Source organism: Colius striatus, chromosome 3, assembly GCF_028858725.1.
Source record: "Colius striatus isolate bColStr4 chromosome 3, bColStr4.1.hap1, whole genome shotgun sequence".
NCBI classification, from domain to species: domain Eukaryota; kingdom Metazoa; phylum Chordata; class Aves; order Coliiformes; family Coliidae; genus Colius; species Colius striatus.
This window is the reverse complement of record NC_084761.1, coordinates 91,219,467-91,247,304: the sequence shown is the minus strand read 5'-3', so window position 1 is coordinate 91,247,304 and position 27,838 is coordinate 91,219,467. Positions and strand designations below refer to the sequence as shown.

Sequence of the window (27,838 nt, the reverse complement as noted above, 5' to 3'; positions counted from 1 at the left end):
ATTCCAGGATTCAGTGTGACAAAAATCATTGCCTTGTGTATAACAACCCTTAATGAATTACGTTATTTTACCCATTAACGTTGATAGGAATTCAGCCCACAGAAGATATCTGAAGATTCACAAATAGATTTGATGATTCTAGTGGTAGTAGGCACTATTACTTATACTCTTTAATTAGACAGTTAAAGCTGTCCTGCATGATGTTGTAAAAGGAACAGAGTGTCTGCATCTGCTTGGAACTGGGCTGTTGACTGAGCATAGGCAGATATTTACAGGTGGTTGTAAATGTAGTCTGTGCCATCTCTCTGTCTGCAGCTAGTGTCCTGGAAAAATACAAAAATTATCCTTTACGTCGTCATAGACAAGTAATTGGAGCTTAATAGTCCCTAGTAAAGCAACATGTTCTTGATGAAGACAAAATAATTGCTGTGCGAGAGGATTGCCTCTGACTGTGCATTGCTGGAACATGTATTAGACTAGTGGACTGGACGTGTGATGCATACAGTCCCAAGACTATTCCCTATGCCATTCCTCTAGATTCTTGGATGTGATCTCAAATAAGTCTTTACTGTTCGTGTAGATTTCATGTATGTTTGTGTGCCTGTGTATATATGTATGTATATGTATGTATGTAAAGGATAAGAAAACTTATGCACATACCATTAATTAGTTTGATTTCAGGTTATTATACCTGATATCCTATCCTGAGACAATATCAAGCTCCTTCACAAAATAACTATTGGCTGATTAATTAAAAAAAGAAAATGCATTCTAAGTCTGGAAACTCCAGTAATAACAGTGTATGAAGCAGTCAAATGTATTTGCTGATTAAGGCAGAAGGCATGCAGTGTATGAATAACCTAGCAAAACCTAGACCTAATTTGAAGACATTTGTAATACAGAGCTGTGACTTTATTTGTCCTCACGAGTAGACATCCTTACCCGGTCTCCTCTTCCTCCCAGACATAATAGTGTGGTGACACCTTGAAGATCCATAGGTGCTATAGGGGGGTAACTGATGTTTTTCTATCAGGATTGAATTTCAGAAGTGTAGGTCATCACAATTAAAACCTTTCCTATTTTTAAATGAGACCCTAATTTGAACACTTAGACAACAAATTTGTGAGGTTTAGTGAAGAAGGTGCTAGAGGATATCATAAGTCTGTTACCTTTACCTTTTAGAAGTTCATTATCAACTGTGAACTCTTTAGTGAATTTTGAAGGTGTTATCTTCATTCTTTACTGCAGAATAGCTGAGATCTTTAGAAAAGGGAAGTTTTATGCCTGTGTCTTACTACAATGAAACTATATTCCTCTTTACAGTCATAAAATGAGGTTTATGTTTCAGAATTATTCTCTTACCTTGCTTCTCTCTCTTCCACTACGAAATCTTTTTCATTCCTTGCTGTAGTTCCTTCAAAGCTTTGTTAAGATGAAGTTGTGATTGCAAGTATTAAATGTAGTTGAAGGATGTGTTTCTGTTCAAGAATCTTAAAAGGTAAAGTTTACGCAGATCAGAGGCGAGGCTGAGTGCACAGGTGATCCAAGCTTTGGAAACTTTTTCAAATGTAGCATTTCCAGAAACATCCATACCTGCTTCTAAGTTAATACACATAGAAAGCATTGACAGGTGATTGTAACCTTAAGTTAACAAAGCTTATTCTTGTTTGGAGGTAAACTATTGGGCTTTTGTGCCAAACTTCATAGATTACAGCTCAGAGAATGTCAAGCGAGTTAAGTGAGTTTTTGAAAGGTTAACTAGTTGTGCTGTGCTTTTGTCATGATAACTACAGGAGCTTACAAAAGACTGAAAGTGTGGAGAACAACTTAAGTTGTATCTTAAGTACATGTGGTTTTACTTTTTCAGGACAGAAAAAGAGTTTTCGTCAATATCATGTTCAGTTTTTCGGAGATGCCCCAGAGCGAGCTTGGATATTTGAGAAGAGCCTTGTGCCCTTCAAAGAAAAAGACCAATTTGAACAATTATGCCAGGAAAGTGCAAAACAAGCCCTCACTAAAGCAGAGAAAATAAAGGTAAGAGGCTACCAGGTCAGACATGTTCTGCAGCTTTTTATTTTACTGTTGCAGGTATGTACAGTTATAAATAGATATTCTAAAAAGCTTTAAAGACTGTCAAAGACTTGTCTTATATGTCACTTAAAGATGCAAAGTATGGGGTGATTTACTACTCTTTGTAACTTGTTAAAGGTCAGTACTCTCTTCTTTGTCATCAGTCAGTGTGTGCGTGGAATCAGTATTAAATACGTTAAATAATATTAAACACAATTCCATTTGAATCTCTGAATTACAGTTCTACGTTACACTTAAGTCTCGGAGTTGTTTTGTCTTAATGTTGCCATTTTGAAATGAAAAGTGGGCCAATTTCTCACACTATCATATTATCTTTCAGATGTTAAAGCCTGTCTCGGGGAAGCTGCGGCCACAATGGGAGATGGGTGTTAAGCAAGCAAGTGAAGCAGTAGGCATGCCAGTGGAAGAAAGGAAGGCCAAGTACACCTTCATCTACGTTAGGGACAGACCTCATCTTAATCCTCGAGTGGCAAAGGAAGTTGGCATTGCTGTGGAACCGTTAGAGGAGATAGATGAGTCAGAAGAAACTGCTCAAAATCTGAAATCGATGAAGGAGTCTGGCATTCCTAGCAAGAGGAGGAGAAGAAAGTCTGCTGCTGATGATACACAAGAAAGCAGTCAGTTGGAGTCTAAGAATACTACTCCTCAAAAGTCATCTGAACAGGCAGAATCCAAAAGAGGGATAGGCTCCCCTCTCAATAGAAAGAAAACTCCAGCATCTACTCCACGGAGCAGAAAGGGCGATGCAGTATCTCAATTTTTGGTCTTTTGTCAGAAGCACAGAGATGAGGTTAGTCTCTTAGCTCTTCCTGTTGTTGATTTCCTCATTTCTGTACTTAAAGAAACTTCTTTATTTGACAAAAACTAGTTGCTATTGTAGAATCCATAATACTCTGAGCTTGACAAGGTATGCCAGCATCAAACTGCAGTCTAGACAGGAACAGAGAAAGAATGGGAATGTAGATGAGCAACCTAAACAACATAATGATAATGACATTGTACTTTAAGCATAGATTATGTTAGTATCTTCCTATATAATCTAATAGTCCTTTGTATTAGCAATAATTTTCTTTAAGATGTGTAAAATATAGCAGATATGCACACGTATGCTCAGGCAAATATAACAGATATGCTGTCTCTGGCAATCTACTTTTAGTTAGTTTGTGTATTCTTTCTGAAGAAGTGGCTCAGTTCCTTCAGCTTGTTGCCTTCCCTTTGAACTCCTCAGAAATTCCATTTACCTACCTAGAATCTTGTTGAGCTTCTGAAACTAGTTACCAAAGCTTGTGAAAATCAGTCAGCATGCAACCCGATGGGACAGAAACTAGATTCTCTTGAGAGGATTACATTCCAAGACAAGGTAGAATAAATAAATACCTTAATATCAACATTTCTTAGGAAGACTGTTAGAAGTATGAAAGGAGTGCTGCAGTTCCAGCTCATTACTTTAAAATCATGACCATCATTTTTCTTCCTTACAACCCTCTGCTCCATTTGCAGTACAATTCCATACACTGAATGAAGCATGAGTTCTCTTATTTTCTTACAGTGTTACTATTTCATAATATCCAGAGAAGGACCAGAAGTTAGTGGTGACTGTCACACTCTTTAGCTACTGAACGATTGACTTTGTTGAAAAGCAGATTCCATTGTATTGAAGTCAATTAGTTATGGTTCAACTTAAGATCTTTTTAGATAGTTGCAACTTTAGCTAATATAGAGAAATTAAATGAATACTGTGTTCCATATACCTTTTCTTGGCTTTGATTAGATTGAGAAAAGCATTGGCAGTTCAGTTTGCTGGTTCCAGAAAGGAACCAGTTTTGTAGCTATACTATTATATACAGATTTTGATATATTCATTATTAAAAGCTGTCTCATTTTTGAGACCTGATTTCTATTTCCAGATCTTCTATAAAACCTCGTGTCTTGTATAGTGGCAAGGGGGAATTTCCTTGGCCTGGTTGGTAGCAAGAAGTTTTGTGCAGTATTGAGGGACACAAAATTACTTCTTTGGAAGAAGTGAGATGACTGGCTTTATGGATTCTTAGCCAAACATATCTTGTCACAGAAGTGACATGCAGAGTTTCTGATGTTATTACTTCTATTTTCTGTGCCAATTATCAAGCTTCATTCCCTACTACCATTATATTGTGATTCTCAAATTCATACAAGAAAAATACGAAGACTCTTACAGTATTTGACACTGAGGATTCGCTTTGTCTTTCAGTTTCCCAAAGTGACACTGAAAACTTGTATAAACTTGAAAATTGCACTGCTGCTAAGTGGCTAGTGTCACACAGGGTTTTAAGTAAAAGCAAGCAAATTTCAAAGTAGTACATATATTTAAAGGGGAAATCCTGCCATTTCTGCCTAGAAGATCTTTTAGTAACACCAGTTGTGACGCCCCAAATCCACTTGATTGTGTGATCCATTCTAATGGGCACAGAAGCACTGCTGTGTGTAGAACAGAACTAGGTTACAAGAACTGCAGATAAGTCCCTCTAACCAGTTAGGGCGGTAGAACCTGTCTTTCTCGCAATTTGAAGTTAACTGTCAAAGTGGAGAAATACTATTTTAGATATTCATGCTTTGTGCACAGAACCTAAGTTACCCTAATGTGATGTTACTTTTAAAATGGTATTTTTGTGCCTTTGGTGGAAGGTGGAAATTGTATCCAAATTCCTACTTGCTCAGGGGAGACTTCTCCCCAGGTTTGTCTGGTTCAACTTCCGTGGTTTGTTTTCCATCAAAGAGGATTTGTTGTTTTTGTAGATGTTCTTAAGCTTTAGAAGGAGTGATAATATTGACAAAAAAATTCATCTAGTTGTTTTGGTGGTTGGTATCTGAGAGTTTAGTGTATGACTACTTTAGTATTTGTGTGCAGAAGTTTAGAAGCAAGGAAAACTCTGGATCAAGAACAGATTGAGAAATGAGTTTCTGGCCCCCAGATTTGTGAAGGGACAGAAGTGAATGGGAAGGAATGACTGATGACTTCCCTTTTGGGGCCTCTAATAATCATGAACTCTCTTAAAAGTACAGCTGTTTCTGCTATGTCTTGCTTAGAGCCTATCTTTATGTAGGTAGTAGAATTCATATGCCAGTTTGCCTTTATTAGTTACTACTTTTTGTGTTACTTTTTATGGGAATAGGAGGATGAGGAATAGTTGAAAACTTTTAGAAATGAATGATGGCTGATGAAAGACTGGATGAAGTGCCAGAAAATGTTTTTAGTGATTTAAGAGGCATACTTCCCTGAGGGAGACGTTGAAAGCTTGGAGCACTTTCATGGCTGTAGTGACACATTAAGTATTTTGTGCTGTTACCAAAGGAGTAAAGATAAATTGTGTACTATTGGCATTCTTATGTGCTTCCTGTGTGAAATAAAGCCACAGTAATCATTAGAAGGGAGCATCTGACTTAAAATAAAGGTGTAATTTGGTGAGAGGCAGACATCTATACTGTCTATATTAATTCATCAATTTGGGCCTTCAGTCTGTCTCAAGGTAAACTAAATAGTTTTCCTAGTAAGGTTTACAATTGAATATTGCTGCATGTGTTAGGAGTTGTTGAAGAGCAAGACAAGTAAGAGCAAGGGTGATACGCTAATTACCATGTTTTCCACACCAATAGTGATAGTAATTATCAGATTCAAGAAAAGAACTTCTATGTTTTGTGTGACATAGTTAGAATAAGTACCTGGGAGAAACGCAAGATACCAAATACATCATTTCTAGTATCTGTTTAGGGGTTGAATATTACAGTATGAAGTCGTTGGAGAAGACTGTTGGGCATTTTCCTTGGAGGCCTTCTTTGCAAGGATCACTTAATGGTTAAGAACCATAAGTGTCTTTTGCTTGGGATTTCACAGCACTTCCAGTCAGTTGAAAGTTGATTTTATTTTTATTTTATTAGAACTGAAGGTGCTGTTAAACTGTGTCTCATTTGTTTTGACAAAGCCAGTTATTTTGTGAATTAAGTAACACTGTGCCCTAGTTGAGTGTAAAGAACTATGAATTTAAGGGCATAATTTATGCTAATTTATATTCCTAAAGAAGTGAGATTTGTGGGAGGAGTATCTTGTGGGTCTATGTTCTCCCCACTCAATAACTTTTTTTACATTGTTGGATTTTAGTCAAGCTTTTGAGCAGAGAGAGGTAGACATCCAAAGGTAGGAAATACCTGCAAAGGTAGTTGTATTCTGCAAGCTTTATGGTTCTATGATTCTATGCATTATGCCAGACAGAAGTAGGAGAACTCTTAGTGCTCTACAGCGGGGGAAAATTATAGCACAGATTTCCCAAGTAAACAATGAATAATGCCAGTGAGAGTACTACAACTATTCCAGCCCCTGAAGAAGCTTCAGTCACACTTGTATCCAGTTTGACAACAGGACATGCTATTTTAAGGCATTGAGTTCTAAGGAATTAGGTTTAATCGTTTCCACTTATTACAGAAAATTAGTATTTCTGTTCTGTTGAACTCCATTACTGTTTGGACATTTGGCTCTTTGGGCCTAGGTTTTCTTTGTTTTCCAACCTAATTTTAGGGGTTTGGTTGCATCATTGCAGCAATAGGATTTTGAGGAACACTGGGTAATGACATGAGAGGGATTGTTTTTAAAGCAAGTGTCACTTCCATGGATCATTCAATCTTAGCGTTTTCTGACTTCTATGATGAACCAACTCAGTTTTTCCTGAAGTAGAAGTATGTTAATATTGAAGGAATTTGAGAGGATTTTTTTCTTCTAATTACTGAATTTTCCTATTGTGTTGTTTAAACTTCTAGAAACTCATATTCTGTGTTGGTGGGTATTATGTGTCGTGCTTAGGTTTAAGGAAGTAGCACAGCTTTTTGGGGCTTTGTATGTATTTTATACATAATATAAAATGATTAATGATGAATTAATAATTAATGCTAAGATAGATGTAATGAGTTCTACATTTAATGATGTTTCCAATGAACTGATGGATGCCTTCGTAGGGAAGCATCCATTCCAAAATTGCTTGTCTGCTTTTGATTTAAACTTCATGAAGAGAGAACACAAATCATTTTCAATGAGCACAGGACAAGATTTACACTTACTCCATATTTTTCAATGTTGAAAGGCAAATAGATACTTCCAAAATTATTCTTAATACTTCTGAATGTATTGTAATATTAATTTTTTTAGAGAGGCAGAAGTGATTATCCAAAGAAAACTTGGAGACAGAATCTAATCTGTCTGCAGCAGAAATGTTAGATAACTTGTTGGTATCCAGTTTTCCAAAGCAGTACAAGTATTTACGCCTTGCTTTCCAATGGTCACCTTGTTTTTTAATACAACCCTATTTCTGCATGTATAGGTGGTTGCTGAACATCCAGATGCTTCAAGTGAGGAGATTGAAGAATTGCTCGAATCGCAGTGGAACATGCTTAGTGAAAAACAGAAAGCTCGCTATAACACAAAGTTTGCCATAGTGACCTCTCCCAAATCTGAAGAAGACTCTGGTAAACGTAAAACTGTGCTAGTGTACTCTAACTAAATTTGATATACATAGTGATGTTAAACTAAGCACATATTTGAGACCTGTAGGGAAAACAGCTTTCACTGTTTTCCAGTTTTAAATTCTTGGTGTTTGTGCCAATAGCAAAGGAATGCCAATGGTTACAATAAACGCAACCCATGAAGTCTACATTTCTTGCTCATTGTTCGGAAAAGTTGTTATATGTAAACCTTCTACTGTTTAGAGATTGGTGATTTCTCATTCTTCTTCTGCCCATAAGCAGCTGCCATCGCATCCACTGCTGGTTACAAGTGGATGGTTGGAAGGGAAGACCGAGTGTTACTAGTAGTAAAATTTGAGTTGTTTTTTAAAATAGAATAGTTTTAATAGAATGGTTTTAAAAGCTCAATCAGTGCTACACCTTTTCTTCATATATACCTAAAATATTTTACCTCATATGGTCATCAACTCAGGAAGAAGTATTCCAAACTTTATTCTGAAATCGTTCATCCATTTGGCATTTTATTGTGCTACTCAAAAGTTTTTAGGACATTGTACAAGATTGCAAATACCTTTTTTTTCTTTTCCTTTCCCTTTTTTTTTGTTTTGTTGCTGTTGTCTTACATTTGGTTTTGATAAAACAGTCTCAATTCTTTTGCAAAATATTTGAAGGGTTTTGGAGTTGCTTATTTGAGAAAGAAGGAGGAAGATAGTTTGACATTTGCATGAACTTTATCAATTTAACTAGCTGTCATTTTTCAAATTTAAATAGCTTTTACAGCACTGTAAGAAGACTTACTATGGAAGCATTAGAAGCCAACAGGTGCTGCTTTGGGCAATGACAAGAATGAGAGGGAGTGTTTGAAAGTTTGTGAGACTTGGAAAAACTTGTATAAAAATGGCAGTCAGTTTTGTTAACTATCTGTGTGTGTGTGAAATAACATCATTGTGTGGAAAATTGAAAAGTTTTTAAGTTTAAAGTGTCAAATATTTGGATATCAGTTTTAAAAAAAAACCACATTCTGTATCTCTCAAGGTTCATCATTGAAGAATATTGGAGAGGCCAAACGTAAAGTGTTTCAAGACTCACCTAAAAGGAGATCAAGATCCAGAAGTAATTGAAATTTGTGTTGTGTGCAAATAGTTCATCATTATAAGTAGCTATTGAGTGTACTTTTTTTTATGTAACCGCCCACATATCATAATATCTTTATTTTATCTCAGATGTTGTCTTCCTCGACGTTAGAATTTTAATGGATCCCAAATTAAATATCTAAACACTGTAGTACTGAATTTTGTTCACCTTCCTCAGTGTCATATTGCAAGAAATGTAATTGAAATTGTACCTGTACCAGGTGTTTCTAGTACATATATTGTGTACATTTATAGTTATCTACAGATGAAAACATGTCAGTTCAATCGTTCCCCTACCCAAATCCTCTTATCTTAAACTTGGAAGAATATCGTGGGATTTCTTTTGCTGGCTTTTTGTAAGTAGCAGGTTCTCCTGAAGCCATTTCAGTCTGCTTTGTGGATTCAGAGTCTGATAATAGAATATGTCTTAGATTGTTCAGATCAGAACATTAATTGGAAAATTATCCCTATTTCCAAGTTGCTCTATTTTTAATATTTACAGCTATTTGTTCCCACTGGAATAGAATGCTGGTAGCTGTAGGGCAATTTTCAGTTAACATAGTTGTGCCCTTGGAGCTTGCAATCTTTATACCATAATACGCTGTAGCTTCGTAAACCAGAGAGTACTGAAGAGTGTAATTATGTTGTCATTTCATCGTGATGAAACAGACCACTTCTTAAACCTTCATCTGTCTTTTTTGAGGTAGACAGTGCAAACAATACATGAACCTGTGGAAGGAGTGTGTAGGTTAGTCACTGACCTTTTGTAACTCAGTAGCAGCAGTGAGTGATCACCTAAATACAGTAATAAGTCCGTTGGCTTAAAATGACCAATGTGATTCTGTTCTTAGGATTTTGGTTCACAAAGGAAGGGGATCTTATGGTTTCCTGTCAAGTGTAACTAGCTTGTTAGACACAGTCTGGAACTGCTGTAGCAAAAAGACAGAGTTAAGTTGTACAGTTGGTGATATCTTGTCTTTTCCAGACCCCCTTAATAGATGTCACCAGTATCCTCATCTGTATCATTTGAGAACTTAAAGGAGACTGACTTAAGCAGGAGACTTAAAAATGAATTTCAGTGATAAGACACTGTTACAAAGTGTCAGGAGAATTAAAAGCTTTATAGATCAATCATGTGCAGTCTGATGGTACGGAACAAATGTTGCGCAGTAATACCTAGACCTTAAACTAGTTCCTATACAGGTAGACTCATCTGTCTAAAATAACTTGAGTATGAAGCAGTTGATTTGGATATGTTCTGGTCTTTAGCACAAGAAACCAGACCTTAAGCACTAATAGGTCATCAAATTGTGTTAATGTTTAACCATGTTTTAAAAATAATGACTGAAAGAAAATTAACTTAAATAACTAGATCAGTTCAAAATAATTTGAAAGTGGGTTTTAGATTATTTTTCATGTAAGTTTCCCCCATCCCCCATCCCAAGGTAACTTACATGGAAATAAAAGAAACCAAAAAAAGAGGACAAAGGAACCTACAGAAGATTTTGAAGTTCAGGAAGCACCTAGGAAAAGACTCAGGATGGATAAACAGAATAATCGGAAGGTAATTATGTCGTTGGTTTGTTTGGGTTGATTTATAGCAGCACCAGTCACATTGCTGTAGTTAAGTTTGTCAGCATTTCCTTTTTGAGGGTTGAAAAAAGTAATGTCTATATCAAACCAAACTGTTGTAAATATTCAGAGATACTTGTGAGCTTGTTGCTGTGGGGTTTTATGTTCTTTGGTTTTGAGGATGGAGATATGACAAGTTGACTTAAACTGTGGTGCAAATGCATACTGAGAAAATCTGTTTCCCAAAGGAGCGTGCAGAGACATGACCTTTCTGTGTTGTCATTCTTTGTAGTTCTTTTTCTTTGTTCCTGAATCAGAGTTCAGGTGTGTACACAGGAATGTAGAAGATATATCTTTGGTCAATACTTCATTTATACAAAAAGTGGGGGGAGAGAGGGAAAGCAAGTCAAGAAAAGCAGAAAAACTACTTTCAAAAAACTGGAAGCCTGTAAAACATTTTTGAGTGGCATGCTGACCCATTTCTTAAGTTAGGAGACTGCAGTAAATGTTACAGTATATTTATTGCACAAATCACAGACTCTTTTTCAGTTTAGTGTATTTGTGAGTGATAATTTTCTTTACATAGGCCACAAAAACTGTGTGTATGGATACAGCCCAAATCTTATAGAGACTTAAGCACAGGTTTATTTGGTCCTGCACGTAGACCAGTGAACTTCATGGGTTTTACTTGTGTGGAAAACTTAGCTCACAAGTGTTTTCAGTTATGTTATTACAGTATCATACTGTAGTGTATCACAAGTCTCATCTCAGGACATTAGTGGTACAGCAATTAAATGAAACAACCTAATAGAACAAAAAGTAGTGGCTTTATTTTTTAAATGAGTTGTGGAAGTCATATTTGTATATGTCAATTTGTTTGGTAGGCTGATTATTTTAGTACCTCTTGATATTGTGAATGTTCAGACAACTTGTTCAGTATAAAATATAGAATTTCAGGAAGCCAGGCTTAACGAGCTTATTAGCAAGGGACAAAGAGAATTCTTAGAGAAATGTTGTTACCTTTGCAGAAAAAAGGAGCAAAGCTGGTTTTTGCCCTTCTTGCTCTAATGGGTTAATTATTGAATATATTCTAGGGGAAGTTTTTAAACTTGTCTAATCGATTTGCATTCAGTATAATACACTAGATCCATGGAATAATGAAGTTTACTTACTATAATTAATTCCTGCTATGAAGTCTGTGTTTTGACTGTCCCTAAACTTACATCTTTGCTATCCCCCTAGCATTCGTACACTCCAATTAGCCTATATTAGCACAAGCAGAATGAAAGGTGGTTGCAGAATAGTTGATGCAGAGCAGGTTCTGGTATCTTGGATTTGGTGCTGCAGATGTGAATACTGAATGAGATTAATGATTCCCATAAGACACGTAGCACTAATAACACTGACTTAGTCATGTGCGTTTCAAAAGTGTTGTCCTTTACCTGCTTTGTTTATCAGAACTAGTTATAAGAAATCTGGTGTGTGTGTGTGTAAATAGTAGGTATTTTGGAAACTCTAAATGCATATAGTCATGTTTGTGCTTCTGTCCACAGAAGGGTCAGATGTCGTAGATGGTGGCTTTATGGTGTCTTTTATGAATTATCTCTTGGTCTTTTTCCTGCTTTCATCAGCCCAGGGTACTTCTAGCTGTATGTGCTGCTGCTTAGTAAAACATTTAGTGAAGACAGTGAAGATGTCTATGTAATAATTCAAAGAAGCAAACACTAACCATACACCTTCCTTCTGCTATTCCTGATTTACCTGCAGGCTTTTGTTAACAATCATTTTGGACAGGAGGAGCTTTAATGACTTTTTTTTTTTTCATAATAATTTACTACTTGCATGAAAGTTGTGCATTATCCTTTACTTTTTGTCCATAACTCTTACCTATGAAATCAGAATGTTTTCGCACACGGTAACTAAGTCATAAGCACCCATATGGAAGTTTCGGAAAACTGATTTGATTATCAGTGCTTTCTTGTTGCATAGAAAATGCCCATTAACAAAATGAGAGTTCTGTGAAGCATGTTTTAAAGTTAAGAGTGAACGATACATTTTCTTTCATTTTTACACAGAAGGGTAAGAGTGATCTTGCAAAACTGATGTTGGGAGCCTCTGACGGCATTAGCAGTAGGGTATCTTAGTCTACTTACAACTCAGCAGAAGCACAGTGTGCATTTCAGTAGGACAGTAGCTAGTTTGTATTTATTTTTACGAAAGAAACCAGATCTCTGGTCTTTGAGGTATTCACCTGCAAGTCTTTTGTAAAACTGAATGTCAGATGAAGAATATGAAAAAGTCTGTAAAACCTCGTGTTTGGTAGAATTATTGTTAACGATGAGGTGAACGTTTGTCAGAGTTAAGCATTCTTGGGTACAATTTTAGTGACTTATTACTTGAATTAATTTGTAGCATAGAAAAGGAAAAAGCTGGTAGCACGTGTAAGGAACAGTGTCTAATTTTGACAACACTTTGACAAAACCTTCCCTGGTTTTTCGGCCTAAACTTTTAATGATGAATTCTCAGCCTGGAGCAAATTTCTGTGCTCCTTTGAAAATAGTGGGTTTATTTTGGAAATGCTGAAACAATCTTAACCATGGTAATTTAACAAATGGCACTGCTATAAGTTGTGGAGTTGAAAGCAAGCCTCTCTCTGAGACTTAAAGTTCTGCACAGGGTTTGTTCTCAAATTTATATACTAATTCTGCAGTTTACCTTTAATAATTAAGGTTTTAGTTTGAACACTTTAGACAAAGAATAGTAAGGATAATTTACATATTTTGTGTTCATTTAGAGCTCCCCTTTTTGATATGCCGAGTTTGGGATGGATAAGTGGGATGCTGCAATACTGTGTTCTTTAATTTTTCTCGTTTGTTTATGGGTTTGTACCCTTTACTGTAAATGACTTTTAAAAAATCACATAATGGGGCTAGCTTAACTACTTTACCATTCAGGTATTTGTAAAGACACTTTCTTTCTAATAACATAAATCCAGAAGTAATTGCCAGTTTTATCCAACCACTCATAAATTAGGAGTTTTTTTATTTTTTTCATATTTTTTTTTGTGACAGAGGGAGACAAGCAATGACAAAACAGCAAAAACAAACTCTTCTAAGGTCACAGAAACCTCCTCTTCACAAAAGACCCAGTCAGGTAATGTGGTCAGAATAAGTTTTAATGTAACTTTTTCAATTAAATAATTATAAAATAAACAGGTCTGAGGCAGCTGGCTAAATTTGGCCAATGCAATAACCAGTTACAGGCACCGTGCCACAGGTGGGGGGGGGAGCATGCCCTCTTCCTTCGTTACCACCATTTTGCACCAACGTGATGATGCTCGATTGAAATTGTGTATTACTGATTTAGAGCAGCAGTTCACAAGTTCACCGTTTGATGGCACCAAATGAGAACTATTTCCCTGTGATCTTGGCGAGCAGTGATAAAGAATCCTACTGCTCTGATATGTCATTGTGCATTAGCCCAGTAAAACAAGTGCAGTGACAGTCAATGTAATGAGGTACTATGTGAGTTTTAGTCCTTTGAAATGATGCTTGCTGGGAGGCAGCATGAAGCTTGAGAGGGAATTCTAAATATCCTTGGAGCAAAATCCAAAAGTCAGACCTGTTAATGATGCTCAAGTGTAAGGTAACTTCTGTAAGAGCATGTCTCTTCAGGTGTTATAATGATATGCTGAAGACAAATGAGTCTCAGCAAGTTTTGCACCATATAGAGGGGGTAACATGCTATAGAAAACGTCTGGTGCCTCGCTCCTGTATATAACTTTTCTCCTGACAAAGTGTTAGTACTACTCAGATTGTAACGAGATCACGTAGGCCTTCTAATGTTTATCTGAGGAGATAACTTACCTCTGCTTTAAAGAGCTCATAAGTCACAAGATATTTTGATCTAATGGAAATGAGCCCAAAAAAAACCAAACCTGGGAAAACAATTTTTAGCCAATTGTAGTACATATTTGATTAATAGAAAGCTCTTCATTTTTAATATCAAGCCAAAACACATGGTTTCAGAAACTTCATGTTCTCGCAGCCCTGTGTAGGTGCCCAGAAGACCTACCTAAATAATTCCTTTCTCTGAAGGAATATTTTAAATGGCTTCAGGGAGATAATGTTTTAAAGTTCCAAACTTCACTTTGTAAACCAAAATTATTTTACAGCAACGAAAAATCTGTCTGATGCATGTAAACCTCTGAAGAAGCGAAATCGGGCTTCAGCAGCAGAATCTTCAACTCTTGCTTTTAGCAAGAGTTCATCTCCTTCAGCTTCCTTAACTGAGAATGAGGTAAAAAAAAAGTGGTGTTTGCACACAGCCATTTAATTACAGAAAATTTCAGGTGTGAATCTTGTTTAAAAACAAAAATCAAAGGTGAATTCTCTAACGTTGGTGCTCTAGACAAGTTACAGTTTGGGCCTCTGTGAAACCTGTTAATGTGTGCATTGCAAATCCATTTATTGTAATACGAACGTCTGATTTGGGGACGTCGAGATATTATTGTGGTTTTTAATGTATTTACCAACTAAGTTTTAGAATTGTAACCTTCTACTAGAGGCAAAGTAAAATGCCAGTGTGTTCTGTATTTTCTTCTACAGACTTTATGTAAGTGTACTACATTAGTTACATTATGTAACTCAATATTGTCATGTTGCCATAGCTTTTATATTGAAGCAAGTTTCCTAATCCTCTGATTGATCTAGAACTGGACATTTTTCTGAGCAGAGCCCCTTGAAGCTCAAATTAGTTTTCAGGCTGTTGAAGTGCTATTTCTCTGTGATGCAAATAGCTTCATCCCCAGTTGAGTTAATCAGGCAGCGAAGGATGTATCTTTTTGATACTTACTAATCATAGTCTTAGCTCTGCATATTTGGAACTGTAATTCTTCTCAATTGATATACAATAAATGAAATGTATCTACCAGAAGTGTATCCATACAGTCTCTTAAACCATTCCCCAAGTCATACGTGCTATTAAAACCAATCAGCCAAAGACTGGCAGCATGAGGGTAAAGTATGCATGCTGTTTTGCAGGTGGATTCAGAAATGTAGCTGGTAGGATTTAGTAAAGTATCCGTAGACAAACAGCTTCAATTACAAAAGCTACAGAGAAACTGCTTGCCTGCTAGCAGGGAAGCAGGGCTTCCAGCTATCCTAGAGACACTTTCATCCCCCCTAATGGATGCATGAGGTGCTTAGACACTATAATGAATGCAGTTTAAAGTATCTAGACAATGTTCATTAAATGGTTTACCTTTGGGTGGGGAAAAGAAGATTGCATGTTAATGGCTGTATATCTTACTGTAACTGGAAAAATATTTTATCAGAAAAAAAAACCAACAAATTCTCCCTCCTGTACCCCAGTAAAACAAGCAAAGGAAGTCCCACAGGCTACAATGTCCCCAGCAGCAATGAAGTAAAGAAGTACTTCTCAATTTGTTCTCTCAATTGAGATGCTCTCATCTATTGGCTTACCAGCTTCTGCTGTTTTGGCCTTACTGCTGGGACTTGCTGTGTAATGGCTGTTTGTGTTTATGACCATTATTCGGACAGACCACTTTAAGGAACATTCTGTCTTTTTGGCTCCAAATATGCATCTCGAAATACTATAATCTCAGGAGAAAGATTCTTCTGTTTCTAGATCTTGTGTTTATAAAATGAAATATCCAGAAATCTTTCACAAAAAAGACTCATTTTTGTGGGATTTGGGGTTGAGACATAACAGTTCACATGTAAAAAAGGATATGGTTATATATGCTGAGATGGAAATTAAAAAACTTGGCTCTTTATTTACTCAGCTACTGCTTAACAGTGAAAGATGTGAGGAAAAATTAACATCCTACGCTGCTTACCATACACAGATACACAAACTAGAAAGTTAATTAACTGTTTTCAAGAGTTTAAAAGGTTTTAAAATACCAAAACAATCCCAGTCAACATAACAGAAAATACACACAGTTAAATAACAGATTTGTGGGGCTGGGTGCAGGGGATAGTAGATTAGTAGGCTAGATCCTGAGGTGGTTTAATGCTACATTGGCCTGAACTTACACCAACCAAGGACTCGATTTGGTTTGCTTCCTATATTAGATATAGTTTCCCTTGAAATAAAACAGAAATGCCAGGCACGTTTTTCTGAACTTACCATTGATCTAGTCTACAAAACGGGGAAAGACAGAAATTTTAGGTTGTGTGATTGGCTTTTAAAACTGCTTTTTTTCTTTTGTATTATTCTGTAGCACTTGTCTAAATGGCAAAATATGTGTGTGCCCTGAGAGCATACCTCCAGAGAGAAATCTTCACCAGAGTGTTAAGGGAAAGAGTTTGAAAAATAAACACAATCATGCAATGGTTAAAGCCTTGCACAGCTAGTTGAATAGAATGTAATTCTTCTCAATATTAAATACATTTACTGATAACTTTTTTATTTCTGTGTTCACTATAATACTTCTAAGTGTTGGCTTAGATGCTCTTTTATCAAAGATAGAAAAAAAATCTGCATGTTCCACAAGCACATACACCTCTACAAGCAATACTAAGTGGATTCCGGCCTTTTTTTCTCCTTCTTTTCTCCCCATGTTATTTGTGGACAGCTGGTTCCAGAATGGAACCTGGGTATGACTGTTATTTGTCACGGGCTGTTGCCAACTGCACACCTCCAAAATGTCAGTCCATTGCAACTAAGTTCTGGGGAAGGTGTGTTGAGTAGGAAGGGTGTGCTCAGTTTTTTCTTGTTTCAAAGATGCATCTTTGATGATATTTAAAAAAAAATCTTTTGGATGCTTTTTGTTACTGGGGATATTTTTTTAATAGGATTTACTTGAAACATTATAAAATCAGTGGAGTCCAGATTTTCAATGATTAAGTTACTTTGGTCATGCAACAAGGAGAGAGACAGGAGTGGGGATGTAGACTTCTGCCTTAAGGATAACCAAACATTTCTAGCCCTGACAATGTCAGAGATAAAAAGGTAGGCTTTCACTCTCTTAAAAAAATTGGGCTTAGGAGTTGTTTTTAAGATGGATGAACGGAAGCAGTTAGGTGTTTATACATGAATAAATAAATTTCATAACTGTATTTAATCATGAAACAAAATACTTAAATTTTACTTCTGGGCACTTGATGTCAGTAGTCATTTCCTCCAGTACTTCATAGGAAATATGGTTTTGTTTAAAATCTAGTTCTTAATGAGCAACTGGTAGGGCCAGATGTGACAAAGATACTCAACACGAGTCTGCAAAAGCTCGGAGTAGTTTTTCACTGCCTACGTTAAGACTTGGAGTAACCATCCAAGAGCTCATGATATTTGTGAGAAGAGATGCAGGTGGTGTATTCTCATTTCTTTTTTTAACCTTGGCCCTCTACCCCCCAGTAATACAGTAGGTGCCAGTAGAGTGTAACCAGTGTTTCTTTTTAATAAATGTAAGAGGCTTTACATTACCATTACTGCTGGATTATTGGCACACTTTGCGTGTTTGCATGAAACATACCTGCTTTAGCTTTTCAGTCAATTTTTGTGGTTATTGGCTGGCTTCATAAAATTGGATGGATTTGTTAACATCAGATAAGTGTTACAGTATGCTGCAGAGTCTAGGTACTACTTCTGAACTTTGTCAAAGCAATTGTATTTTTTTTTTTTCTAAGAGAGGACAAAATAAAGAACATTTAATTCTCTAAATTCTTAGCTAGCCTGTCATTCCTCGTATCCTCAGGAAGTATGAGCTGACCTGCAGATGGCAGTTTAAAGAAGCCTGGGAAAGAAGGTGTTGCTTTTCTGTAAATTCCTCCTGTCTTCCCTAGAGGGAATTCTTTCTTCTTTCTGTAACATCCAGCGTCAGAACAAGCTCAATTGCTGGTTATAGCTCCAACTTCTTGCGTTTCCAGGACCTAATAATGCAAATTATAATAATGCAGGCCTTAAGTTTTGCACTTTTTCTGCATATTAAAAGATATCCTTTTTTTCATTACGGATTTGAGGCAGATTTGGTGTATCTGCATTTTGTATGGGTATTAGCATGTATACACAATGGAAAAAACGTGTACAATTCTTAAAAGGTAAGGTATTGAATTGAGAAGGCAGTCATGAGACATGTACAACTTGCAGCTAAAAAAAGTACATCAGCTCCACTGGAGTCTAGTTGTCCTACAGTATATAACTAAAATATTCTAGACACACTTCCTGAAGGTAAAAATAACTACCTTTGTGGTCGTAAGAACAGGAAGGAAGGAAGGAATTCACATTATTTTAAATTAACTACTGCCCTAAAGAAAAAGTAGTTGAAACCAACCTTACAGGTTGTTAAACAAAATCAGTGTGCTTCTAGTGCAAAACAATACATAAGGATCTTTTAATACATAGTGCCACTTAAAATGCTCTGACTTAGCAGACGGTTGTTTTTTCTGTTTGTTTCTGTATGCCTATAGATTTCTTTTTCTTCCCCCCCTTTTCAAAGCACCAGTAAGCAGTCAGGGATACATTTTTGTAGAAGACCACAAGTGATTGGACTTGTTTCTTTGTAGAGCCTCTAACAATCGAAATTACCTGCATCACCCACCAGACCATACCGTTTTGTTACAATGCCTCTACTTTCACGTGGAAAAAAAATTCTATCCTGACTCTTGTTCTTTGGCAGCACATTCTGTGTAGAAAACTAAGCTTCTTATGTAACTATTCTCATCTTGTGTATTACTTTAGGCTTCAGAGTGCAGAGTATCTGTTTGCTGAATGTTTACATGCTGTAGGTTTTTATTCCCCACCCTCTACCAAAGTATCATGCGTTATCTGTAGGCAATTTTATAATGTTTTAAAATGTTCTCAGAGTTTTAATTAACTTTCCAGGCAAATTCAGAAATGCATAGTATCCTTCTCTGAAGCGTCTTAACTCCTGCTAATAATAAAAATGAAACTTGTCCCAGGCCGTCTTTTTTGCTCTTATAGTACTGTGTACACTTGTGGCACCGCATACTTAAAAGAATTTATCTAGTCTTAGCAGTATGGGCCAAAATATCATTCTTCATTCAGTTCAGAAATTCTTATACTGAAATAAAGAAAATGTTAACTGTAACTCAATTGGCTCTGTCAGTTTTTCTGTCTCCGTGTGGGTGCACGACAGATTGTCTTTTGAATACAGTCTAATCTGTTGTTTGTATGTTGGTTATTGACTTACTGCTCTATAAGTTGTGCTTAGATTGGGGGGGAAAAAAACCAAAACAACCCTCTAGCTGCTGAGATTTTATTAATAAGGAAAAAAATGCCGTTGGGGTTTGTCTGCGGAAAGACTAAAGAGTTTGCCTGTCAGAACATGGGTACTCCAGGCTTTCTAGAGAAAGCTCGTAGCCAGAGCAGACCACTTCCTCCTGGATGACTGTGGTATAAGCAGTCATTGACTAAAGTCACATCAGGAAGTCTGAGCTCATGGCAACATCCTTAGCTTTAAGCAAAGTGGAATTTAGTAGCCAACAGCATTCAGAAGTCATGGAAACATGCTTCTGAAGTGCTTCTAAGAGGCAATGTATTGGTTAAAGGCAGCAGATGCCATGAGAGAGGATGCCATTTAAGCCAGCAAGTGTCATAAGACAACTCTAAAAGAGTCACTCTTTATGGGACCTCTCCTGCTGTGGAGGTGACTTGCCTACCAAATCAAAAGGCAGAAGGAAATAATTTTCTGCCACGCTTTGTTTTCATTTCATATGCCCTTAGCTTTAAAATAAGTATTTGTAGCAGGTTTTGTTTCAATTTGATGTTCTACAGCTGGGATTATAAAACAAGAGACTTCCAAGTTAAGCAGGGGGAAGTGGGAGGGTTAACTTTTTTGGCTCTGCAAAAATTTGCCATTTAGTTGGTTTTATTACTGCTTGAGCACAACGTGATGGAAGAACACAATTGTCTTGATTATGGTTAAGACCAAAGCTTGTATTCTTAATGCTTAAGAGGTGCTGTTAAGCAAGCATATGTGACTAATATGAGGAGTGCTTCTGTAAGACTGAATGAGTTTTCTGAAGAAGAATTTTTTTTTCATGGAAATTGCACTTTGGTAGCTAGAAAAGTCTGAACAGTGTGCAACTGGTGGAGTAGTAACTGTTGGAGCCCATGCAGGTGTGGGCACCGTAGATGCATAAATATTAGCAACTTTTTCACTCAGAATCCCTAAACTCATTTTCAACCTCCAAACACTGGGCAGGGAAAGTTCATCTGAACTGGATCTAGGAAGCTGATAAGCACAGAAGTATGAATGTTGTCCACTTCGCAATTGCTAACACACAGTGACTAGTATGTGAAAACTTGCTTCTGCTCCACAAGTCTTTGAGTTTTTGCCTTACCAAATACTCATACTCTAGTCCTTTAGAGACTGCTTTTAGCAGCCTTCCTTAGAGGGAAGACAGACACATCACCACTCCCTCCCCACCCCTGAGGATAACACTGAGCCAGCAAAGATGTTTTCTAGCTCAGCTTTTTAAAACAAAGACTTAATCCTAAACCAAAAAGCATGTTGAATAGACAGGTCAACAGCTGATTGAGGAAGCAGAATGTTCTTGCATTTTACACTCTTACTATGGTAACTTAAATTCTCGGGCAGCAGAGTGGATGACTACAGCCATTTGTTTTCAGACCTAGAATTTCTGAACCTCTTTTTCTGTGGAATTAGAGTATAATCAGTTTTGCTGGCACTAGTATTTACTAGTTTTGGAACTATTTACTAATTTTGGAACTATCTGAAAGGAGGCTGAAAATTTTAAATGGAAAAAAAGCTTTTTTTTTTTTGCTGTTGTTCCTCAAGTAAGTGAGTGAATGGAGCAAATGTCCACAAAAGTATTTCATTTCATCCTCACCTGCTTCTTTGAAACACAGAATCATTGCATTTTTAAGCTCCAGGCTATCCTGTCTTGTATCATGTATCAATATGATATGATGGGAGTGTGTCAGGACCTATTGGTTTTTGGTGGGATTTGGCTTTTTTATTTTGTAAGTGAAATTTCAACCCTCCAGATGAGGAACTAATGATAGCATTTGCAAAGTTCACCCACGTGATTCTAGAAATATGCAAGCTGAGTGTACATGCCAGCTTGCATCCAGCTGCTTCTTTACTTTTTCTTTTCTTTTTTTAAATAAATCCAGAGGGAATGAAGAACTGACTCGTGTTTCTCCTGAGGTGTGTGGCTGAGACTGGAATCAGGTACTTGGTTGCAAGAAAATGCTTTAAAAGTTGTAGGATTCAGCTCAACTGATGTACTGAATAGTGTGAGAAATGTTACCTCATGTTAGTGCTTATCCTTTCACCTTTGAACACTTTAATTGATGGTGCAGTGAACTATCCAGTTAACTGAAGCTGAGTGCTGCAGCTGAGGAACATCTTCCAGTAGGTAAAAACATTTGAGGAGTGATTTTGTACACAATACTTCCGTCAAACCATCCTCCTCCCCCACCCTCTTTAGTCTTTTTTAGAGAGCTTTTAACAGGCAAAATGAAGAATATAAACCAATAAATACACAAAATGCACATAGTTGACTCCATCAAAAACAGATTCTTGCGCAAACTAATCACGGGAAGGAAACTCCATTATTCCACAAGCAGTCCCTTTTGCACACAACAGGGAGAAGTAGTTCAGGAAGCAATAAAACAAAGGAAATCTCATCCTTATATTCAGCAATTAAACAATTACCCAGTATTCAGTGGCGGTTGCTGGTGTAATCTGGCTTTATGTGTCAAAATCGCAGTACGCAAAGCATCTTTATTCAGTTAAGAATTAATGCTGAAGACTGCTTTTTAGAAGCATTCATATATAGTCTTTCTAAACACAGACCAATGTTTGTTTAAAACAATTATTTTGGTTAGTGTGAACAGGGAATTTTAGCATATAGTTCAAAACAAGATTAAAAATACTTCAGGGCTAGGAGTTGATATGCTGATTCCTGTAGTGTTGCTGCTCTGAGTAACTCTTGCCAGAAGAAAAGTTGTTGTAGTAGAAGATATATGTCAAAATACCTTGAAATGAGTAGAGCCAGTTCTTAAATTAATGACATGTTGCCACAATTTGTATCCTTTCATAGTAAAAATAAAATAACCCAAAGAATTTACAGAGGTGTCAAAATTTTGGCCCAGTTTGACTCAGTAACAAGTATTTTTCTAAAAACAGAGCTACAGAGAACTTGGAAAAATGTAGTCACATGTCCTTACATGTTCCCTTCAAGTCTTAGGCGTGTGAGTAGCGATGAATAACTGATACACTTAGGAAAGGCAAGATTGCCTTGGGAATCTGACCATCAATTTGTCGCTTCCGTGAGCAACTGTATTCTGAACCTCACTAATCCCTAAAGGAAGTTCCAGCCCAGCCCAAATGAAGAGCAAAGCTCCCTGTGATTTAGTTTTTAGGCCATTTTTACCCCCCTTTTCTTGCTTGTGTATGGAGATGTGCCATTTCCAATAAAAAGAGCTGGATTGGATTTCTGACATACCACCATGTTGCTCCGGTGTTCAGGCAGCGTGGAGCAAAAGCCTCTACAGGCAAGTCCTCGCAAAGTGATGTTGATGTTCAGTAATCAAAGGAAATGGGAGGGAGAGCCTGACTAATGGGCAAAATGTAGAGTTTGATGGTGCTTGCGGTGATGCTAACTTCAGCAGAAGGGTTTCTAACACATTGCAGCATTGTTAATTGCGAATGAAAAGTGGAGATGATTAGTGAGCTCAGGTATGATTTCATTGCAGAAACTTGTCACTGGCTATAAATCTAAAGTGAACAGCCTTGGTGTTTTTTCCCCTCTAAATTTGCATTCTTAAAAATAATATTTTGTCTTTATGAGGAATAAGAAATTACTCAAAATGGAAAACGGAATGTAATAGCAAACCAGCCATCACTACACATGGCTAATTAACGGGGTTTGCCACTAATCTAAATATGGATTGCTTTGAACCTTGGCCTGAATATCAGAAGAGTTAATTACATGCAATTTACTTTGCTAAGGAGATTATATTTCAAAGTAAGGATGAGACAAGCTCTGGCATGATCACAAGGAAAAGATTTACGTTTGCAACGTAACAATGGAAGCAAAAAGCCCCCTAAAATCTGTGCTGATTGTTATTGAATGCTGTGGTTTGGGCACTTGTATGTAAACTCTTAGACCTTCCATCATGGAAAGTTGTGTTAGGAAACAACAAAGGTGTTAAGTTTAGATTTAGAGGTGGCTGTGTTCCACTTCACCTGATTTCCAGCGATCATCTTGTGAATCGTCTTTAGTTAGTGACTGTTTTAATCCAAAGGCATTTTTATCACAAAACTCAACTGTCCCCTCAATGAATCAGAACCTGTTAGTGACACTGCAGCTTGCTTGAGGTACAAACCTTCTTCTCCCAACCATCTCGTACTTTACCTGTCATTAGGTTGTAAGTTCTTTTTGAGAAAGGTTAGGTGAAGGTTGTCCCAGCCTCTTCTACTCAGGCCTGAGGGGACAGATGCTTCTTTTACTTCCCTGATATTTCCATCAGCTATCCTGGGATAACTTCAGGAGCTGAATTGAATTTTGACTCTCTCCACAGAGGGAGCTTTCTCAAAGGATGGTGATACCGAACCAGGATTATTTGCAAAGGGAAATAGCTGTTAAGAGACCGTGTTTCACCTTCTGCGAGATAAAAATAATACTCTGAATTATCATGAAGAAATACTTCCCTCTCCTCACTGAGAATCTGCTAGGCTCGTCTTTTATTAGCGCTCTAAAATTAGCCAGTACGAAAACTCAGGTGGTGATGGACTGGGTGCGAGCTGTGCATGAGTTACATGTGACGTGGCTGTTGGCTGTGATGGCTAAAGCTTCCGTAGCAGGGATCGAGTGATGTGTTCTGCAGCAGCAGCTTGCCTCAGGCAGTGGAAGTGTATCACTGAGCTTTCTCATGAATGTATTGGTTCTTACGAGTTGCAACAGCCATGAGCAGGTATCCAGGTTTGTCTGTGTAGTGCAAAGCTGGCAGTTAATAGAGGATTTGATTTGTGAGGTGTGTGAGGCTCCTGACAGTCATAAAGGAGAGGCCTTGAAAGATTCTCTCGGTCTGATAGCCATACAGTTGAAGATCTAAAGGTATTTTATTCTGTGATTTTGCGTGTGTTATGTGTGTTGGTGTTCATGCCTGAAAGCTGGCATTGGTCTACAGGTGGGTGTAAACTGACAAGTTTTGCCTTGACTGCACTGATAGAATTTGGGGTTTGTGCATGCATTTGTGACGTAGAGTTTGATTCTTGTCAGCGCTACTCCTTTTTGGCTCAGTAACTGCGATTTAAATGAAAGGCTGGCACATGAATTTTGAGGTAGTATAATCTCAGTTCTGTAGGTAAATGGCTCTCAGCCTTCTGGCTCACAAGTGACTAGGGTTTTGTGACCTATTTGTATCTAGGAGGTTTCTGAAAACCTCATCTTCCCATATAGAGTCCTGCAGCCTTCATCTGAACATTGTACAGACCAAAGAGACACTAAGAAACCATTGCTTTGAAACAAACCTTTTTCTCTTAGAGTGGAATGTATTTGTCCCTGGATATGTTCTGTTTCTCTGCTCTGCCTTCAAAAGTAGTGTGCTGAGGGGATGAGGAGTCCCTTCCTCAAGAGCAAGACTGTATAGCTTTTGCTGCTGCAAAGAAGACTAAGTTGACTCTGAAGGTGTTCTGCACAAATGGATTTTGTCAGGGTTTTAGGCATACATGGTGGTGTGGGGAAAAGGTGGGGGACAACTGTAGCATCAAGTTAATGTAAGACTTTGTTTGCAACATGAAGAGTACATTTTTTTAAGTAGTAAATACAGATCTAAGACCTTCCAACTTGTTTTTGCTTTGTTTTCTAAACATGGCTAATTTTGGCTAGTTGAAACAGGAATATGAGGTACTAAAAATATTAGAGCAGTGCACTGCTTTTACTAATTAAATGTTTCTGTGGAAATAGTTTAAACAGAAGCAAGCATTTGTGTAAGCTTCCTTCAACCTTATGGGAAAATGGGCTTTTTGTGTGTTTTTGCTGAACTCTTGGTACTTTTCTTTATCTGCCCCTTCCCAGCAAGAGCTGGCAGCTCCTGGCCATGCACTCAGGTTGCATTTGCAGTTTGCTATTTCACAGTTCCTTCCAGGGGACAGAGATTTCCCAGTGCCTGAACAAAGCAATGATTTTACACACAGTTTCTTTTAACCACTTCTAGAACCATCAGGCAGAATCTCCAAGTCACTCCACTGTAGAAATATTCCTAGGTATGTTATGGGTACAAATCACATTGATATTAAGGATTTGCAGAGAGGAAATGCATTTATACCTTTGCAAGTAATCTGAAAAACAATTAAACCACAGCAGCCAAGCAACCACAGCAACTGGCAATCTGATCTTATTTACAAAGTTTTTTTAGACACAGTCAAGGAAAGCAAATGTTAAATGGAGGAATGCAAGTTAGCTGGCAGCAACAGCGAGCAGTCACTGCTCCAAACCAGTGTTTCTAGAGGGATTTTATATAGACTAATTCTAGGCCAGGTTCAGCTTTCTGTTTTTCTCACTGATTTCAAAACAAATCACTTTTAATAAATTGGCATATGACAAGGAGAGTGGCTGATAGGGAGGTAGCACGTAGCTGTCTCCATTACTTGATAAGCTGAGACGCATTAAAATGTGTTTTACTGTAGATAAATGTAAGATTGTATGTCTGGAAACAGAAAGGAAATTCTTCATATAAAACAGTTGTCTGTGTCCTGGCACACAGCTTGTTGGTAAAATGATCTCTTGAGTACCATGGCAATGTACAGTGATTTTTCAGGATTGAAAAGACCTGGGGAGATCCTTACACAGCAGAATGGAAGCAGTGAAAAGAGTAAGGTGTTGGTTTGCTTGGGATAACATACTTAAGAGACTTGTAATGGGCTATTGACTCCAATTCTCATGCTTGGTTTTTCAACAGCACTTTTAAAGTACAGATATGGTTTAGAGGAAACACCAAAATTATCTTGATGATGGAAAAAGTTCCTTAGGGAGAAAACTAGAGGGTGTTCTGGCTTACCAAAAAGAGCTGAATTGTGCTCATTTGCAGCACACTTCCACAGGAGGACTGTCTGGTTCCAATGGACTTGTAATATAGCTGAAATACCTGGAGAAAGCATCATTAACTGACATTTGCAGTTCGACAACTCAGAAGGGACATGAGGCAGTATTATTTTTGGTGGTATGTGTGAATAACCTTTAGAGCAAGCTCAAAGAGAAGTGACAGGTTTCTTTTGCAACTCCAAATTGCGATGCTTTCCTGGAGAATACACGTAGCGAAACACAACTCCCTGAGTACCATCTCTAGGGGCAGGGATATGAAATCCTGCATCTTTTGGTGTGACGTGAGATAAGACAAATGGCTTGGTTGCCTATTCCATAAATTCTGTTGAAGTGAAAACTGGCTTGTTGTTTTCTAAATATGTTACTTGGGTTGGTTTGGGTTTTTTTCTAAGTGAATTATGAATATCTTCAACAGGTTTAGAACTGTTGTAAAACTTTTATCCATAACAGGGCTGTCTTCTGTAGTATTTTGAATTCATTGTTGGCTCTAAATGTATTCAGAGAAGTCACTTTTTTCTTTCTTCCTCTCTTCTCTATACTGTTGCCACTTTCTTGGAGAACGTTTGGGTCAGAGACTTTCATACACATCTCGAGGTTTATTTACCAAGTTTCTCTCTAAAAATTAACTGTTCCTCTCTCACAAAACAGGTATTCAAACTTTAAACAAGGGATTTGATGATACCCCTGTGTTACTGGCTAGGCAGTAGCTTACTGTATTACAGAACTGTGTATAAATAAAGTGCCATATTACAAAGTTTTGGTGTTTTATTTTGGCTGCCGTTGGCTTGGTGAGGATGATGGTTGTGTAGTCCTCTTGTTTGGACTGCCACAAATGCCTACTCTGGTGAAATCAAGCGTTTTTTAAAGGTGGGGGAAACAAAACCGAAGAGTGTGCTTAAATCTGCTAGTCTGAATTGCAGCCTGTTTGCTTCCTGCAGTTGATATTCTGTACAAAGTTAACCATGCTTGACTGCTTTCTCTAACACGTTATGTTTGATCTTCAGATCTCCGATGGCCAAGGAGACGAGCGGTCAGAGTCTCCCTATGAAAGTGCTGATGAAACTCAGACTGAAGTGTCTATATCATCCAAAAAATCTGAGCGAGGAGCAGGAACAAAAAAAGAATATGTGTGTCAGGTGAGAGATGTCAGCTGGGGCAGCAAGCTGTGTTCACTGAGGTTGCCTAGAAAAGGTCTTTTAAATACAAAAATGACAATATTAGGCCAGAATCGGGTTTATTGTGTATGTCTGTCTGTCAGTGATGAGGGTGCCGTGCCAGGGAATGCAATTGTTCATTCTTAATTATTTTGGGTTTTTGTTGAACTCCCGTAAGTGACTGAGCCTTTCTGCTTTTGAGTTTCCAGATCTCTGAGATAAGCATAATGTGTACCTCAGAATAAGTGCGTGAGTGTTGCCAGGTAACTAGTTAAATGACTGAGAAGAGCTGCTCACTCCTCCATTAATAAAAGAGGAGGAAGTAAAAGCCAGGGGG

The 27,838-nt window shown here is 37.4% G+C and overlaps 1 protein-coding gene across 1 annotated transcript in view; it reads left to right on the top strand.

The window, feature by feature from the left end:
* The window catches only part of NSD2 (nuclear receptor binding SET domain protein 2), a 101,385-nt gene that overhangs the window by 58,289 nt on the left and 15,258 nt on the right, over positions 1-27,838 (top strand). The window contains exons 4-11 of the mRNA XM_061993689.1: positions 1,868-2,034; positions 2,411-2,881; positions 7,437-7,581; positions 8,614-8,691; positions 10,157-10,275; positions 13,355-13,436; positions 14,458-14,582; positions 27,352-27,483. Coding sequence (XP_061849673.1) covers positions 1,868-2,034; positions 2,411-2,881; positions 7,437-7,581; positions 8,614-8,691; positions 10,157-10,275; positions 13,355-13,436; positions 14,458-14,582; positions 27,352-27,483 — 1,319 coding nt within the window. The remainder of the gene's footprint in view (positions 1-1,867; positions 2,035-2,410; positions 2,882-7,436; positions 7,582-8,613; positions 8,692-10,156; positions 10,276-13,354; positions 13,437-14,457; positions 14,583-27,351; positions 27,484-27,838) is intronic.